At 41.1% G+C, this 19,310-nt stretch overlaps 1 protein-coding gene across 1 annotated transcript; it reads left to right on the top strand.

Annotated features, from left to right (window-relative positions):
* Positions 1-12,649: 12,649 nt before the first annotated feature.
* Positions 12,650-19,022, top strand: LOC108425726 (Fc receptor-like protein 5). The gene is made up of 9 exons (XM_037534404.1): positions 12,650-12,812; positions 12,899-13,132; positions 13,521-13,787; positions 14,682-14,948; positions 15,021-15,260; positions 15,381-15,462; positions 15,614-15,662; positions 15,986-16,209; positions 16,989-19,022. The coding sequence occupies exons 1-9, from the start codon at positions 12,701-12,703 to the stop codon at positions 17,020-17,022; spliced, it is 1,509 nt and encodes a 502-aa protein (XP_037390301.1). The 5' UTR covers positions 12,650-12,700; the 3' UTR covers positions 17,023-19,022.
* The last annotated feature ends 288 nt before the right edge of the window (positions 19,023-19,310 follow it).

The following is a 19,310-nucleotide window of genomic DNA, read 5'->3' as shown; positions in this document are numbered from 1 at the left end:
ACATGTTGCTGGCATCAAATTCAAAATGGGCATATATTTTTCAAAGTTTCTCAGTTTCACCATTTGACAAGTTGTCTTTTCCTTTTGCATATTCCTTTAAAACTATGGTTTGCATGATTTGCATATCATTGTATTCCATTTTTATTTACATTCTGCACAGCATCCCAACTTTTCTTGCAAATGGGGTTGGATAATATTTATAATGGTTACAATATTTAATATATTAAAAAAAAAATAATAATAATAATGAACTGAGAGTTTAAAATAAAACAGGACATCTTATGACAATGCAACATTTAAAATCAGTAGGCCTCATTTACTAGTATCCAAGTTTCTTCTTAAATGTGTTCTTGAGAAAGTGTCAAATTCATGACGTGCTCTCAAACTGCAGAATTATTCCCTTTATGCTTGGGTGTGCGCAGATTCTATTGTAGCTTAAGAACCAATCCCAAATTCTGCTATGGCTATATTCTTCATATTATACACCTGTTAGCAATGGATAGGCTAAGATGGATAGACATCTGAAATCAATGGTTCACATACGTCCACATACTTTTGGCCACACAGTGTACTTTAGTGTTTCGAATACATTGAAATGTATCTCATATATAAAAAATGTGCTGAAATATAAAAGCCCGTCATGTCTTTGGTTTCTTCTCATCAAATATAACTAAATGCTAATTGATGGAGCACAAAAAAGGCTACCTAAACCCTTCTGTACCCTTGTGTATGTATAGCTTTATGTGAATGTGTACATGTAAGACATCTCCTGCTTCCATGTATAACAATTGCTGTTGTGCTACCTGGCTGGCTCTCATCAAATCAATGCCCTACAGGAGATGTAGTCAATGCACTCAATGACTTAATGTATCTGACAGAAGCATTATTCTTTACTGCTTCTCTCTTAACACGACTGGACACTTTCAAACATCCCCGCTGAGGACTATTTGGACTAACCAGTCTGACAAACTGAATGCACAGTAGCTGTTGCGCTGGTGTTTTTGTCAACTGTTTGTGCCCTGTCACTATGAAGGTGCCTCCAGCTAGAAGAGCGAAATGCTAGTTGACAATGCGCTCTTGTTTAGTTTAGTTCTGTCATTCTGAAGAGAAAACTCTTGCATCCTACATATTTGATGTTGTTTAAGAATGCAGACAGGAGTTTAACATGAAGGATCACCCCAATCCATGCTCATTAGCAAACGTGCCCACTGTGGGGATGCGGAAAACCCCGTTTGGCTAAAACTGTCAGGATTGGGCACATGTTGGGGTTTCATTAATGCTAGTTGAGGGGCAGGTTAGGACCCTCCCCATCCCCTCGAACAAACACATCTGGGGTGCAATGCATCTCTAGGGGCAGCGTGTGTGTGTGTGTGATGATGTGCGATGAAGTGTGGCAGCAGCGCTGCCCTTAAACACGGCGTAACAATGGCTTTCTCAGTCAGTGTGACTATCTCCCTCCTTCTGTGCTTCCTTCAGCTAACTGCATTCTCAAAGCAAATAATATGGAAATATGCAAGATGCAAATATACTACAGTTGTAAAAAAATCATCTGCAGCTCTTAGTTTTTGATTTTTTTTTTACTTTTCATGTTGAGTTTTAACCACACCAATTGCTGAAGGGGTGTATAAGGTCAAGCACATAGCCATGCAGTGGCCATAGACAAACATTAGGAGTAGGATGGGCCATACGAAAGAGCTTAGTGACTTTAAAGGTGACTCTGTCATGAGATGCCACCCTTGCCACAAATCAGGTTGTGAAATTTCTGCCCTGCTAGATCTGCCCTAGTAAACTGTAAGGGCTATCATTGTGAAATGGAAGTGTCTATGAGTAACAATAGCTCAATCGTTAAGCAGTAGAGCACAAGTCACTCACTCAAGTGTGTAGTGCATGAAAATTGCCCATCCTTCGTGGCTCACTACACAGTACATTTTACACTGTTAAAGTGTTGATATTTTTAGACATCTTTATATTTTATCTATGATTTGTAATGTGCCATTTAAACCTATTCCTATACGTTCAACTTCATTTACATTATGTATTATGCTTAAATATTGTGAAAAAAGCATATCAATCTGTTCATTGTGCCTTTGTATTACTTACCCTTAGTTAGCCATGTCTGTTAAATAAAATTTATTTTTAGTTGTTTTCTTCAAATGATTTTAACTCCAAGGAAGAGCTCATAACAATTCGCACCTTTCACGTCAACAACTAAGTTCAGTGCAGTGATAAATTAACATCAGTATACACTTTCTGGCGTACCATGCAACACCCTTCAGCGTTCAAATTTGAACAATTAAAGTAAAATTTACCAACACTAAGGTGTAACTTTAACTCAAATGTGTATGTATATGCACACTGTGAAACTGATACATTTAACACTCTCAGTGTAGGTTGGCAAATTTGCTGTGTACAGTCCCAAGCAACAACAGCACAGCAACTGTGTGTCTGGATCTTCATGAAATGGGTTTCTGTCTGAGATAACTATGTGCAATGCCAAGCATTGGCTGGAGTGGTGTGAAGCATGCCACTTGTCTCCAGAGCAGTGGAAACATGTTCTTTGAAGTGATAAATCACATCTCACTATCCGGCAGTCTGATGGATAAGTCTGGGCTTTGTGAATGCCAGGAGAACTCTAGCCACTGGAATGCTTAGTGCCAAATTTAGTGGAGAAAGCACAATAGTCTGGGGCTGTTTTCCAGGGTTTGGGCTTAGTCCCTTAGTTCCAGTGAAGAGTAATGTTAATGCTATAACATTCAAAGACATTTTAGGCAGTTATAGTCTTTTTGTGGCAACAGTTTGGGGAAGGCCCTTTCCTGTTCCAGCATGACTGTGCCCCAGCACACAAAGCGATGTCCATGGTGTGACAAGTTTGGTGTGGAGGAACTCCATAGAGCCCTGACCTCAACCCCACTGAACACCTGTAGGATGAATTGGGATGTTGATCGTGAGCCAGGCCTTCTCATCCAATAGCAGTGCCTGAGCTGACAAATGCTCTTTTCACTGGATAGGCACAAATTCCCATATACACACGCCAAAATCTTGTGGAAAGCCTTCCCAGAAGAGTGGAGGCTATTATAGCCGTATTAATCACCATGGCATTAGAGTCCAACAAGCTTGCGCAGGTCTGATGGTCGCATGCTTTTGTCTATCTAGTGCAACTCTCTCAGTGTTAGCATGCTAGTTTTAATGTTTACCTTTTCATGTTTCTCTCTAGTGTTTTGCGGCTTATATGCTATACATTTCTTTTCATTGTGACAACAATGTGGGGATTTTCTGCCTTCATTAAATGTCACTGTACTCCCCTTAGTGTAGTATGGCTTTGCCAACAGCCATAGAATGTCACATTACACACACACACACACACACACACACACACACACACACACACTTACTTGTACTTCTACCCAAATAGGGATTTTCTGTGCGAGTACTGCTGTGCTACCATCTAAACCCAGCTTTAACCTTACTAACGAATAAGGAAATCTCTTGTCAAAATGTTTAATATTTTAATAACTGGGGTAAAACAGGGCACACGCACATTCACACTCACTCAGGAACCTGGAGGTACAGAAGCAACTCACACTAACAGCAGATCTTCTACCTCTCAAATGCACGTTGTATTTTAGGTTTGTTTGATCATGTATCTGGGTGTGCATGAGTGTTTGGGAATAGGTACTTTGTTCCGTGCTCTTTACGGGGACCAAGTGTGTCTTGGTTAGTGATATAAAAGCATCAATATTGTCAGGACGTTTTCCAACTCCAGTTGGTCTTTACACAGAGACTGTTTGCATCTTCACATCAACACAAATTTTCTGTGATTTGGATTATGCTGGATTTCACTTGACCGAATGAAAAGCATTGTAATCAGATTATCATTGGTCCGAGATGGTCAGACGGGTCTTGATTGTGGTGAATGGAATGTGTTTTTTAATATACACATTCAGTTACATAAAATCAGAAATGGGTCAGTCTGCAAGACACTGGCTGCAATCAAAACCACATGTTACTATACTAAACATACTGCACTAATTAATTCTAATGGTGGGATGTTTTTGGCATGCTATGAAGTATGGTAGTATGCAGTTTAGATGCAGCCAAGGCCTTCTCCTCTGCCAGTTTTGATGGCTTCTTCTGATATTTGGCAGCGTATAATGTACTGGAATATTATTATGAGGCTATTAAATAGTCATATAATTTCAATGACGTCACATGAAAACAAGTCACCTTCTAAGCTTTAACACTATCACCACTTTAATAACACTAGTCACTCCCAAATGTGATTCAATCGATTCAGTGCACAGTAACGTTAGCTATTTGACTGTTGACCATGTAATTCAGAGGATAACCAATGACATTCAGAGAAAATATAAGTATGTGTATAAGACAAACTCAGTGTATGCAGTCTAGTTAATGCTTCTGTTGTTTGGATAGTGTGGTTTGTATTGATATGCCACTTTTTGTGTCTTGATGAAAGCCTGAGTAGGCCGCAATGTGTTAACATATGCAGATGGATTGTAATGCACCCATGCCCTAGGAGCACCAAATTACCTCAAAATGAGTTATCCATAACTGGGCATAGAAATATTTCCACACATTTTGTGTTAAAAGTAATGACATTCAGAGGAAAAATGTACATAAGACAAAATATGTCAGTCTATGTAGTGTAACTAATGTTGCTGTTGTCTGGACAGTGTCTCGATTATGCATGATTAGCGGTTGTTCATCCTTTACATTGCATGGTTTCAGCTCCACCACTGGGTTGAGGATCTCAGACATTATAAACAGTATTTTGGAATATTAATACTTCACTGTTCGTAATTTATCATTATATGCTGTGGACAAAATCTTATTAAAATAACACTCACAGCTTAGTCTCAATGCTGTGGGATGCATGAGACAACGTGGAGCAGACCAGATGGTAACCCCACAGTGGCACTCTTCTGTAGGTCACACAGTGTGGGAAGACCTCTTAATTCTGTACAGGGGCACATTCCCCACACTTTCCTCTGCTGTGCAGTTGGCAGCAGATGGAGCTGGTGTCTTATGGTCCAGTGTTTCCTCAGAGGCTTGTTGAATTTAGTCAGACTGGCTAATTAGGCTCTAACAGGCCCACAGAGAAACATTTTCCTCCACAGAGACAGTATAACAGCTAAATGTAATATATGTATAAAAGAACTGACATCTATAGGCACGAAAGACTGTGATAAATAATTTGGTGCCCTAATACACTGTGTCTGTAGCACCGCATGTGCTACCCCAGGCTCAAGGAGGACACTGGAGGCAGGATTCCAAACTGCAGCAGCCATATCTTTATTTTCCCACAAAATAAACGAAGTAAACACAACCAAACAAAGCTATGCTGGCCACCTTTCAGTGGCTTAAGATAGACTTGGTGGTCTCTTGAGCTTTTCAGCTCTTCAGACTCTTTTTTGCTACTGCTCGTCCCTCTCTCGCTCTGTTCCCGCTTGGCTCTTTTTAAAGGTGCTCACGCTGCCAGCCAGATGAGAATCCGCTGGCTCTCATTGGATGTTTACAAGAATTTTACAGATTCAGACTGAGGTGTTTATATGCTCACTCTATTCAACAACCTGATAAATCTTCGTTTACATGCTCGCTACAAGTAATCCCATGCAAAATGATGCGCATGCATGGAGTAGCGCTGAGAGTAAACGTTACCATGACAGCGAACATGAGGTCCAGTCGGCATGAGAGGAGTTTCCAGTTGGTGCGCTTGAGTTTTTAATTGCTTTAAACTGACATCAGACTCAGAAAAACGTCCTTCACATGTGCTTATAGAGGAAGCCATTATGTACAGCTAAAAAATAAGGCTACAAGACCTTAGGAGGTCTTCCTCTCCATCTGATATTTTTTATTTTTTTTTTTAAATTTTTTTAAAGTTTCTTTGCATTGCAAAAGTCAAGTCGCTTAATACACTGCTCAAAAAATAAAGGGAACACTTAAACAACACAATATAACTCCAAGTAAATCAAACTTCTGTGAAATCAAACTGTCCACTTAGGAAGCAACACTGATTGACAATCAATTTCACAGCTGTTGTGCAAATGAAACAGACAACAGGTGGAAATTACTGGCGATTAGCAAGACACACTCAATAAAGGAGTGGTTCTGCAGGTGGGGACCACAGACCACTTCTCAGTACCTTTCTGCTTTCTGGCTGATGTTTTGGTCACTTTTGAATGTTGGTGCTCTTTCACACTCATGGTAGCAGGAGACGGACTCTACAACCCACACAAGTGGCTCAGGTAGTGCAGCTCATCCAGGATGGCACATCAATGCGAGCTGTGGCAAGAAGGTTTGCTGTGTCTGTTAGCATAGTGTCCAGAGGCTGGAGGCGCTACCAGGAGACAGGCCAGTACACCAGGAGACGTGGAGGAGGCCGTAGGAGGGCAACAACCCAGCAGCAGGACCACTACCTCTGCCTTTGTGCAAGGAGGAACAGGAGGAGCACTGCCAGAGCCCTGCAAAATGACCTCCAGCAGGCCACAAATGTGCATGTGTCTGCACAAACGGTTAGAAACCAACTCCATGAGGATGGTATGAGGACCAGACGTCCACAAATGGGGGTTGTGCTCACAGCCCAACACCGTGCAGGACGCTTGGCATTTGCCAGAGAACACCAGGATTGGCAAATTGGCCACTGGCGCCCTGTGCTCTTCACAGATGAAAGCAGGTTCACACTGAGCACATGTGACAGACGTGACAGAGTATGGAGACACCGTGGAGAGCGATCTGCTGCCTGCAACATCCTTCAGCATGACCGGTTTGGCAGTGGGTCAGTAATGGTGTGGGGTGGCATTTCTTTGGAGGGCCGCACAGCCCTCCCTGTGCTCGCCAGAGGTAGCCAGACTGCCATTAGGTACCAAGATGAGATCCTCAGACCCCTTGTGAGACCATATGCTGGTGCGGTTGGCCCTGGGTTCCTCCTAATGCAGGACAATGCTAGACCTCATGTGGCTGGAGTGTGTTAGCAGTTCCTGCAAGATGAAGGCATTGAAGCTATGGACTGACAAGCCTGTTCCCCAGACCATCCGCCACCTTATCAGGAGCATGCCCAGGTGTTGTAGGGAGGTCATACAGGCACGTGGAGGCCACACACAACACTGAGCCTCATTTTGACTTGTTTTAAGGACATTACATCAAAGTTGGATCAGCCTGTCGTGTGTTTTTCCACTTTAATTTTGTGTGTGACTCCAAATCCAGGCCTCCATTGGATAATAAATTTGATTTCCATTGATGATTGTGTGATTTTGTTGTCAGCACATTCAACTTTGTACAGAACAAAGTATTCAATGAGAATATTTCATTCATTCACATCTAGGATGTGATATTTGAGTGTTCCCTTTATTTTTTTGAGCAGTGTAGTTCATGCAGGTCCTCTAGTGGCAGAAACATGTTATTTTGTCCAGTGCAAATATCAGAAGTTGAATGTTGAGGTTCTGTACATCTTTTATAGAGATAATGATTTCCATTCCACTGAAACCACATGACAGATGAGGACCACCTGAAAGAAGTTGTCATAGTTGACAATGTTTAGAATGGCTCATTATAGTTCAGTTTTCTTTGACTTAAGACTATAGGTATTACAGGTAAGGCTATGGCTGCCTTTGGTAGATTTACAGTTACCAAAATGGCATAACACCATTTTAAATCTACTTCTTGTACACTATATTTCCAAAAGTATTTGCTTGTCTGCCTTTACATGCATATGAACTTGAGTGACATCCCATTCTTAATCCATAGGGTTTAATATGATGTCAGCCCACTCGTTGCAGCTATAACAGCTTCAACTCTTCTGGGAAGGTCTTTAGGAATGCGTTTATGGGAATTTTTGACCATTGTTTCAGAAGCATATTTGTGAGGTCAGACAATGATGTTAGATGAGAGGGCCTGGATCACAGTCTCTGCTCTAATTCATCCCAAAGGTGTTGTATCGGTTTGAGGTCAGGACTCTGTGCAGACCAGTCAAGTTCTTCCGCGCTAAAATCGCTCATCCATGTATTTAAGGACCTTACTTTGTGCACTGGTGCACAGTCATGTTGGAACAGGAAAGGGTCATCCCCAAACTGTTCCCACAAATTTGGGAGACTCGTCCATTGGATTGCCAGATGGAGAAGCGTGATTCGTCACTCAGGAGAACACGCCTCCAGTAATCTAGAGTCCAGTGGCGGCGCTTTACACCTTTGCGTTCTACGCTTTGCATTGCACTTGGTGATGTAAGGCTTGGATGCAGCTGCTTGGCCATTGAAACCCATTCCATGAAGCTCTCTTGCACTACTCTTGAGCTGATCTGAAGACCACATGAAGTTTGGAGGTCTGTAGTAATTGACTCTGCAGAAAGTTGGTGACCTCTGCGCTCTATGCCCCTCAGCATCCGCTGACCCTGCCCTGTCATTTTACATGGCCAAGCACTTTGTGGCTGAGTTGCTGTCGTTCCCAATCACTTCCACTTTGTTATAACACCGCTGACAGTTGACTGTGGAATATTTAGTAGTGAAGAAATTTCACGACTGGACTTGCTGCACAGGTGGCGTCCGATCACGGTACCACGCTGGAGTTCACTGAGCTCCTGAGAGCGACTCATTCTTTCACTAATGTCTGTAGAAGCAGTCTGCAGGTACTTAGTTTTATACACCTGTGACCATGGAAGTGATTGGATGGGTGACTGAATACATTTGGAAAAGTGTAGATCAAGCCTGTCTCACCACACGGGGAATGCATCAGTCCATAGTTTGTGTATTCACATTAAAGTATCACATTAAACACATGCAGGTGTGCAGAAATGTGACAGCTGAGAGTTGCATTGCAATATCATCAAGCAAAACTTGTTTTAAAATTTAGCAAAGTTTGAAAATAAATTGACTTTGTCAAACGTTTTTAGCAGGAACAGCATTCAATGTTCACTGAATTCTCACCGCAGTGTTTATCAATTACACATATTGCAGGAACAAAGGTCCCGCAGAACTGTTTAAGTATTGTGACCAATAATTTGGACTAACTGCACGTTTGCTTTTTAAGATCTTTAACTTCTTTAAAGTTAAAAGTAAGCAATATATTGACTTTTTCACACAGTGCACTTTATACATATAAAATTGTTGGCAATCTGTTTGTGAACTGATGAATACAGTGATATTTATTTACAATCATTGCTACAAGCATTTATTGCCCATTTAAAGTGTGAAAACTTCATTAGTTTATTGACTAATCTGACTGATGTTTAAACAAAGCTTTTGTTCATTTTATTTAAATAATGAGGAAGGAAATCAGTGACTGAGCCGCCTTAAGTTTCAGAAGGTTTGTAATAGATATTTCCATTCCAGTGTGACCACATGACTGAAAGACATGTAAGTATGCTCTCTTTTGTCTCTTTGAAACATATTCTACAATATACAAACATATAACATACATTGATCAGCCAGAACATTAAAAACACCTCCTTGTATCTCTTTGTCCATTTTATCAGCACCATGTATCCTATAGGAGCACTTTGTAGCTCTACAGTTACAGACTGTAGCCCATGTGTTTCTCTGCATACTTTCTTAGCCCTCTTTTACCCTCTTCTTCAAAGGTCAGGGACTCTACAGGACCACCACAGAGAAGGTATTATTTGGGTAGTCTTTCTCAGCACTGCAGTGACACTGACATGGTGGTGTCCACTCACTGTCTACTCTATTAGACACATGTACCCTGTTGGTCCACCCTGTAGCCAGTCCTGTTGCTGCACAGTTTGTGCTGGTCCTCCTCTAGACCTTCATCAGTGGTATTTTGTTAGTGGACACACCACCACCCCGTCAGTGTCACTGCAGCACTGAGAATGATCCACCGCCCAAGTAGTGCTTGCTCTGTGAGGGTCCATGGGGGTCCTGACCCTGAAGAACAGGGTTAAATGAGTCTAACAAAGTATCAGAGAAACAGATGGACTACAGTCTGTAACTGTAGAACTACAAAGTGCACCTATACAGTAAGTGGAGCTGATAAAACGGACAATAAGCATAAAAACAAGGAGGTGGTTTTAATGTTATGGCAGATTGGTGTACATATTATTACTAAACTTTATTTGTGTTCGAAGCGTCATGTAGCCATGTTTATCACAATGGCAGGAAACACATCAGTAGCAGCAATCCTCTTGATACTGGCAGGTAAACTTGTTTTAATATTTTATATTTAGACTGATGTTTTTCTTTGTGCATGTGTCTGGTTGATATATTTTCAGGAATTTAAAAGTGTACAGTGTGGGTCAGTCTGGCCATTAAACAACTCCAACTGCCATTTGCATTTGTGTGGATTTGATTTATAATGGAAATTGATATAAGATCTAGCAAAAAAGTGTAGATCAAGCCTGTCTCATCACATGGGGAATGCATCAGTCCATGTGTACATTTGAACTGCACATTTTAACATTTAAGCAGAGTTCACCTGCTTTACACTTTTTTCATTGCTTTTTCATTCATTTTATGTTTCATTTACTGTAAAATCAGTAGCTACAGTTAACACTGTGTTGGGACTGACACTTTTTATATTAAAGAAAGAGATGGATTAGTGCATTAACTCATCTGTATTTGTGCACCGTGTGTGTGTTTCAGGAGTTCAGGCTCAGCACAGTGTAACTCTCTCACCTCGGAGTCTCTGTGCTGTTATTGGATCTACAATAAAAATCTCCTGCAAATATACGAAACCTACTTATTACACAGTCAGAGAGTGGTATCAGCTCCAGAGCTCTGATGGACAAGAACGAGTCCGGAGTGATACTGAAATTGGAGTAATTCTAAGAAAAGAGTGGAATAACTGTCATCTGACAATGAGGAATGTAAAACTGAGAGATTCTGGAGTTTATAACTTCAGACTTAGAACATCAAGCAGTGACTGGATATCAGCTTCATCTGGAGTTAATCTGACTGTTACAGGTAAATAAACATAAACACTCATGCATCAGGCAGAGTCTGTATGTGTTTGCATATGTACATACACTGAATTTTGATGTGTGAAGATTTGCAGGTGAAGGTGGATCATGTGACTGTAGGACAGACAAAAGTAAAAGTGACCTGTAGCTCCACCTGCAGCCTTGGTGAAAATCTTCAGTACTACTGGTACAGGAATGCACACATGATGCACAGAGATGACTTCTCCATCAATTTATATAACGAGGGACGCTATTCCTGTGGGGTGCCTGGAAGCAGCCACCGCTCTCCTCCAGTGTGTGAGTGTTGAGTCAATTCATCATGAAACCACTGAAAAAGTGTGGCAGCCACTAACTTACCATTATAGAATATTATTCAAAATAACAGTAATCGTCCAAAATCCTACTCATATAAAAGTGTCTCAGCTGACATATTTCAGTTGTTAATTTGACATTGACAAACCACTAAAATGAGCTAACTAGTGGCCTAAAATGCTGCAGTGATTTGAGTCCCCATCTCTGATTGATCTAATTTCTTTTGATGGTGTCTAGGTTTGGTACTGGCATCGTCTACCTGACTATATCTGTATATGTGTTCCAGGTGTTCTGGGTAAAGAGTGTTGGGGTGTGACTTACACTCCTGAACGTGTGTGTGCTCTGAAAGGATCATCAGTTGATCTCTCCTGCTCTTACAAACACCCTGCAGGACACACAGTAACTGAATTAGCCTGGTTCATTAAAGAGCAGGTTGGTGCTGAGCCTGTGGATGTGAGAGAGGATGAGGAGTATCAGGGACGAGTGCAGTACAGACAGAGCTTCCAGAATGACTGTAGAATGAGAATCAATCAACTGAGAGAGAGAGACGCTCAAACATACAGATTCAGATTCTACACTGATGGAGGGGAATATACTGGAGAACCTGGAGTCACTCTGTCTGTCACAGGTAGGGCTGCATAAAATAAAATAATATTAGGTGACTACAAGACCATTCCAGAGATTAAAATAACACCATACTTTTTTAAATCATCTTTTGCAGATCTGCATGTTAGCATGTTAGATGTTAGCATGTCAAACCTATATGATCACAAGAGACTATACTGTAGCACAACTTGCACTCTGCCTAACAACCCTACTTACATCTGGTATAAGAACGGACATATGCTGACCATGCCCAGTGGTCAGCGATACATATATGTCAGAGCTGTGGAAGCAGGGAGCTACTCCTGCGCTATAAGAGGACATGAGGAGCTTCGCTCTCCTGCAGTCTGTAAGACCCTCACTTTAAACTTTTCTCGCTCACTATCATCAATTCAATTTTTATTTCATTACAATAAGTAATCAATTACACATGGCTAAAAGATTCTGATGCTACAGGGTATTTGCTACAATTCAGGTTTGTGTGTTGCAGATATGATGATTTTTTCTTTTCAGTCACTGGATTTGTATGATTTCAACTTTTCTATAATTGTGTTTTAAGATTTTCTGCTATAATTCATTTTATTTCAGTTTTTGCAGTTTGTGTGTTTTAGATGCTTGTGTGTTTCAAGTGTTTTCACTCAGAATTGATGCGTTTCAGGTGTTTATAATAGGAACTGCTGGAGTGTGTCTTATTTCACTCAGACGATCTGTGCACTGATGGGTTCATCAGTTGACATCCATTGTTACTACACTTTCCCTGATCAACTACATGACCCCCAGCCTACCTGGTACATCAGAATCCTTAGACAGGACAAAGAACTTAGTCCTGCAGATGGCCGAGTGGAGTTTTTCAGTGACAGAGTTAATATGAACACACTGAGATTGAAACATCTCACAGAGAGCGACTCAGCAGAATATCTCCTCAGATTTAAAGTCCCCTACACAGACAGCTCTTCTGTGGTCTCTCTCTCTGTCACAGGTAGGAGACGTGTGTTCTGGTTCTGCTTGTGTCTCATGCTTACGGTCTGTGTGTGCTCTAAAGACACTGTTGGGGGTCTCTCATAGGCCTGAAGGTGCAAGTGGAACCTGTTGCAGTCACACTGTCAGAGGAACAGACAGTAACATTGATGTGTAGCACCACCTGCACTCTGCCTAACAACCCCACTTACATCTGGTACAAGAACGGACAGCCTCTGTCTCACTGCAAATCTGCCTCCTGCTCTGTAGCCGTGGTCAGTGGTGGGGTCAGCTACAGCTGTGTTGTTGAAGGCTATGATAGCCTACCCTCTCCTCCAGTGTGTGAGTGGGGTATTTTGTATGCATAGATAATCCACAATCATCTGCATTAAATTATTTCAGATGGTGATGATTAACACATAAATAGGTAAATATTAATTAGTAATTAATATATTTGAATAAGTCTTCAACAAAAAATTCAGACAATTTACAAACAAATATCACTGTTGAAACAAGCTCTTAGATCTGCATTTCTGTTGTGTTTTTACACAACTTGAAAATGCAAGCTGCTGTTTACACTGTGTAAAATTTTCGTGATGAATAGAGTAAAAGAAATGTTCTCAAGTTTTTGTCCTGTAAAGCTACCATTTTGGAGACATGAAGTTTTGTTTCAACAGGGACAGTATGTTGGCACTATAATATCTCAGTTTTGGTTTTTCTTTCCAATCAGATTCTCCTAGAAACACAAGAGCCGTGATCGTTCCCTCTGGAGAGGTAGTGGAGGGAGAGTCAGTGACTCTGAGCTGCAGCAGTGATTCAAACCCTCCTGTTCTCATCTACTGGTTTAAGCAGAGAGCAGCTTCAGACGCCCCACTGACAACAGGCCAGAATTACACCATCACCAACATCAGCTCCCAGCACAGTGGACTCTACTACTGCACCGCTCACAACCAGCTAGGACAGCACAGCTCAACACCCACCCGTCTGGACGTGCTATGTACGTGCCTTTATTATTATATATTTTTTTGCTTTAAATCAACAGAACATCAGTGTAAAATGGCTGGTGTCTCAGAGACACCAAGTCAGTGATAAAATTCAGCTGGAAATTAATACTATCTAGAGTAAAACCAATCTGATATGACATGTGAATATTGAAAACATCATTTTCAACCAATAATAAAAAAACTGTCCTAGCTTTAAATGTGGGGTTTAGATCATAGTGCCATCAGAGATACGGAGGGTCGACACGCTGTAGGAAAAAGTCAAGTAAGTCACATTCGAAATGCCAATGAGATATATATCAGCTGTGAAAATGATCTGACAATCAGCACTTTGAAATGAGCATTCCAACAACATAGGGCATCTGATAATGACTGGCAAAGGAACCATGCTACTCTGATCAGGACCCTAAGAAGAGGCTCAGTAACCAGCACTCAAATATCAGAGAGGGCCAAACGGAGGATTATTTTGGTTCACATTTGACGGAAAGTAGATCAACAACTGAAAGAACCCATTCAGAGAGAACTTCTCTCTTACTCTCCTTTTGTACATCAGAAAACGGAGGAGATACCAATGTTCTTAAGTCACTATGATTATCAAAGACATTATTCAGTGACCCAGTGTACTTACTGCAGATTTTATTTGTGTCTACTGGTGAAATCATACATGATCAGCCAGTCACCCAAAGTTTAGGTGCACTTTTGTGGTTTACAGAAATACCAGAATCTCACCTTGAGCTACCTCAGTTCCATGCACCTCTCATTTGGTCCAACATGTCCAAAACATATACTACAAGGACATAAAGATTCCAAGCATCTTTATAGGGCTCCATATGACATTCTTAGCACACCCATGAAAAAAGAGCTCTATCTATGTCTGCGTCTATTTTCAGATTCCCCTAGAAACACAAGAGCAGTGATGGTTTCCTCTGGAGAGGTAGTGGAGGGAGAGTCAGTGACTCTGAGCTGCAGCAGTGATTCAAACCCTCCTGTTCTCATCTACTCCTGGTTTAAGAGATCAGCTGCAGACGCACCACTGACAACAGGCCAGAATTACACCATCACCAACATCAGCTCCCAGCACAGTGGACTCTACTACTGCACTGCTCAGAACCAGCTAGGACAGCACAGCTCAACACCCACCCGTCTGGACGTGCTATGTAAGTGCAGTTTGTTCTGTTTTTAATAAGTGTGATACACTAATTGACTGGCTGAGTCTCCGTTTGGCTTAGACCCTCCCAGACTACCATCTGTATCGGAGCATGTCTCTGGCAGCTCAGTCACCCTTGTCTGTGTCAGTGACTCCAACCCTGCCAGCTCTTACTTCTGGTACAAGAAAACAGGAAGTGACATCCAACTCATTGGAAACAGCACCAATTTAACTTTAGTCACAGGAGCACATGGATCTCTCTACTGCATGGCAATGAATCAGTATGGATCATACAACTCATCGGTGTCGTTATTTATATCAGGTATGTTATGGATCTAATAAAGGTGCCTTCTTTCTAGTGCTTTAGTCCAAAACAGAAAGGCTGGCCAAGAGTTCTATAACACATCATAAAAAAATCTTTGATGTCTTTTCACAAATACAGATAACACATCTGCAAAATATGCAGCTTCTTCAGTCACTGTGATTCTCATACTGACGGTCATTGCCGCCTTTTTGTGGATGAGGTGAGAAGTTTAATCCACATGTAATATATTACACATGTTCTGTATACTGCATGTAAATCGCTTACACAGTCCATAGGCTCTTTAATCTGCGCTAGAGTAAAAAAAAAATTCTGGAATTGTGGATAACCCTTCTGTACAAAAACTCCGACAGGAGACAAGCAGCAGCTGCCAGCAACAGGAGTGGGGAGAAGAGTGGAAGGGTAAGTTTAACTAATGGATAAATATCATTTAATCCCACTTTAAACTTACTGACAAGTACTCAATGGCTCTCATCACTGGCGGTCTCTAAGGAGTAGGGGGGACCAGTCCCTTGGTGCCCCCATGGTTGAAAAGCCTCGCTAAGGTGCCCTCTAGACTAGCAAATATGAGAGAAACAGTCTGATTGGCTGCGCTTCACAGGGAAAACGTTGTTTGAGCATCTCCATCAAACAGCCTGAGTCTGCCACTTGGTAGAGCCATTGTTTGTATTAAGGGCTGTGCATCTTTACCTCCACATATATCTCTGTTTCTCCCTCTCTCTCAGGATGAATGTGCTCCAGTGTATGATAACATCTCAGCCGTGCCCATGACTTCTGCTCCCACAAGGACAGCAGCGTCAGATGATGATGAGGATGAACTTAACTACACCACTGTTCGTTTCACACGCTCTCCCCTGCTATACTCCACTGTCCAACTGCCAAATGCTCTTCAACAAGGCAAGGATGTGGAGTATGCCACAGTGACCCTTTCTAAACCAAGAGCTCTTCGGTAAGTGATGCATATGACTGATCACTCTTGCGCACTCGCACACACACACACACACACACACACACACACACACACACACACACACACACACACACTAGTTGATTCAATTCAGTTCAAATGACTTTCTATAGCACTTTAGCCCGATTGCCATTATTGAAGCTGTTATTTAAGTGACCGCAGTTTATTTTTGAGACATGCCATGGGTCTTACAAAAAACAACAAAAGTTCTACTTTATAACTTTGTGCTATAACACATTTAGAGGATTGTTTGAGTGTCATAACACAACACACGATTCTGTCTAACTGTAGGTGTTTTCTCTGTTTGCCTTCACATAGTAGCACAGTGTATCATTTCATGTCAGTGCAATCTGATATTTGCTACAAAGTAAACCTCGCTAGGAAGCAAAATGCCTAATGGTGTCAGGTTGCAGTTTGATAGCTGCAGAAAAATGAGCAACAACAACAAAAACACGTTAACTGTGATTATTTATGTGACCGCAAAATTTCCTGATCATATCAGGCCTAGCATTGACATCTGATGCTTAATTCTGATGCTTGCTTTTCTCATGAAGAGACGGTGGTGCATGTTGAAAAGAAAAGGATCTGTTCAGTTTGTAAACGTGAGAAATGAGCAGAAATCTACATTTTGGAACATGGCTAGCACTTCCTCCTGAGCACAAAGAACAAGGAAGCGTGTGAAATTCGTCAAGTAAAGCTCCCTTTTACATGCCAAAATGGCTAATGTGCCCTAATATGCCCTCAATGATATGTTTTTGCAGAAATCCAATCTACGGCACAGTCAAAAGAACCTGAGAAGAACAAACTGCTGCATCGAGCACCAATCTCTCCAGACTCACCATAACAAATAAGCGCAGATACTCCTCCAATCATCAGTACAGCATTTAAAGTGATATTACAATTAAAAAAACGAATATACACTATGCGGATGAAAGTCCTGGGACACCTACACATTACACCTACAGGAGCTTTTATGGCATCCTGTTCTAGGCATTACTATGGATTTGATCCCTCCTTTACAGCTTTAACAGCTTTCACTCGTCTGGGAAGATTCGGGAGTGTGTCTGAGTATTGAATTGATATTTTCGACCATTCATCTAGGAGAGCATTTGTGAGGTCAGACACTGGTATTGGATGAGAGAACCTGGCTCGATCACCATTGAATTTCCCCCCAAGGTGTTCAATGGGTTTAAGGTCAGGGCTTTGTGTGGGCCAGCCAGGTTCACCAAATTCACCTAATCATGCCTTTGCTCTGTGTACTGGAGCTCTGTCATGCTGGAACAGAAAAGGGTCTTCCCCAAACTGTTCCCACAAAGTTGGAAGCAGGCAGTTGTCCAAACTGCTGAAGCATTAAGACGGACCTGTACTGGAACTTACGGGCCTATGCCAGCCCCTGAAAAACAACCCCATAGCATTATCCCTCCTCCACCAAACTTCACACTTGGCAGTCAGAAAGGTAACATTCTCTGGGCATTTGCCCTTCACTTGATTTGTCACTCCACAGAATACATTTTCCCTGTTAGCTATTGGGTGTGACTGAAACACTTGAACTCAGTAATTAGGAGGTGTGTCCCACTACTTCAGTCCATATAGTGTAGTTCCCATAATCATAAGGGTTGTTTAGTTTGTCACCTTTTATGAAACACTGCTCTAAACCATTGGACCAAAATTTGCAGAGCATGTTTATTATGTGTTACTGGTTTAGACTTTATTGCTTTACAAACCTACTACTGCTTCACCTCCACTGTGATGTACATTTCTGTGTTGTATTGAATGTCACACTGTGTAATGCTGTTGGGTACCAAACTGAACGACCGTAATTTAAATAGTGATGTGAAATTCTAGCCTTACTCTTTTCATAACTGCTAAACTCCAGATCTACTATTCATCAGATTTTGTATTTTACTGAAAGGATTTACCTCCATGTGGTTTGACAATAACATTTATTAGTATATATAAAGAAATGTGATATTTGTAACTATATTAACACCTCTTCAGTACCTTGCTGTCTAATCAGCTGCTTAATGATCATATTGGTCTCAAAAGTGTGAGCTCATTGATAAAAACAAAGACTTGTCAGCCAGTTTTCTACATTGCTTCCTCAGATTAAGCCTAAGCCTAAATACTGTTGGCACTGCAGTTCATTCCAGCACCTAATCTATGTCTGAAACATACCTGCCTTGTGAGCAGTTAGAGATTATCTACTGTAATGTAACTGGTATATGTATAATGTAGAGCATATTTCTTATGAATGTATTCTTACACTGAGCATGTAATATATGACTCTGGGTTTTGTGCCTCTGTGAGGCCTGTGGTATGTTTGTGTGGTGTTTTTTCATGGACTGTTGGAGAGTGATTGTTCCTTGAGATGGTTTTTGTGACCTGCTTATCTCAGTCTCCAAAAAGTCCTGCCACAGTCTGCAACTGACACTGGGTGCTGTAACTGTGGGTCTAAGTAATAGGTGATTTTGTAGCCCCTGATTGCTTTTAACATGCATATGAGGGACCCACGTGGACATCATTTCTGTTGAATTTAAGTAGTGAGATGATGCTTAGTTATGTTTGTGAACCAGCCCAATCGCCTTTATATTATATTACAATACATTCTGCTACGTTGTCTGAGACTGTATATTGCAACTGCAAACATGTTGATCTGTTGATATCATTTCTCTACTTTTTTTTATTGTTGCTAGCATTTCATCTATTTTTATCCATTATCTTTTTTCAGGTCTATTTTTTATGTTTGTGTAATTCTGGAAAGTAAGTTTACTATTAAATTGTGTGGTTTTTCTGTATAAGTTCTGGTTTGAGGTCTTCTCTACTTGGTGCATAACAAGCAGTGATGGATGGGCATTTGCAACAGTACTTCATAACGACAGTAGGGGAAAAACTAATTCATCATCAGTGGACCAAAAAGCATCACTGTCATATAGTGTGAAACGGACAATGATAATGAAAAATGAGAATTCAGATTTAAATAAGGTACAAAAAGGGTAAAAGCAAAAAAAAAGTACAATAAACTGAAAGTTAGTAGAGTAACTCAAACTTTATGACCGTCCAGCAATACTGTAGCATCCATTGTC

The sequence above is a fragment of the Pygocentrus nattereri genome, chromosome 25, assembly GCF_015220715.1.
Source record: "Pygocentrus nattereri isolate fPygNat1 chromosome 25, fPygNat1.pri, whole genome shotgun sequence".
Classification (NCBI taxonomy): domain Eukaryota; kingdom Metazoa; phylum Chordata; class Actinopteri; order Characiformes; family Serrasalmidae; genus Pygocentrus; species Pygocentrus nattereri.
The sequence above is the reverse complement of the archived record's forward strand: the minus strand, read 5'-3'. Positions and strand labels throughout refer to the sequence as shown.

Bases quoted from the DNA above. Each gene is read 5' to 3' on its own strand.
- LOC108425726 (XM_037534404.1), top strand. From the start codon at position 12,701: ATGAACACACTGAGATTGAAACATCTCACAGAGAGCGACTCAGCAGAA. The intron at 12,813-12,898 runs GTAGGAGACGTG...GGTCTCTCATAG, and splicing joins GGTCTCTCTCTCTGTCACAG to GCCTGAAGGTGCAAGTGGAA. The intron at 15,463-15,613 runs GTGAGAAGTTTA...AAACTCCGACAG, and splicing joins GCCGCCTTTTTGTGGATGAG to GAGACAAGCAGCAGCTGCCA.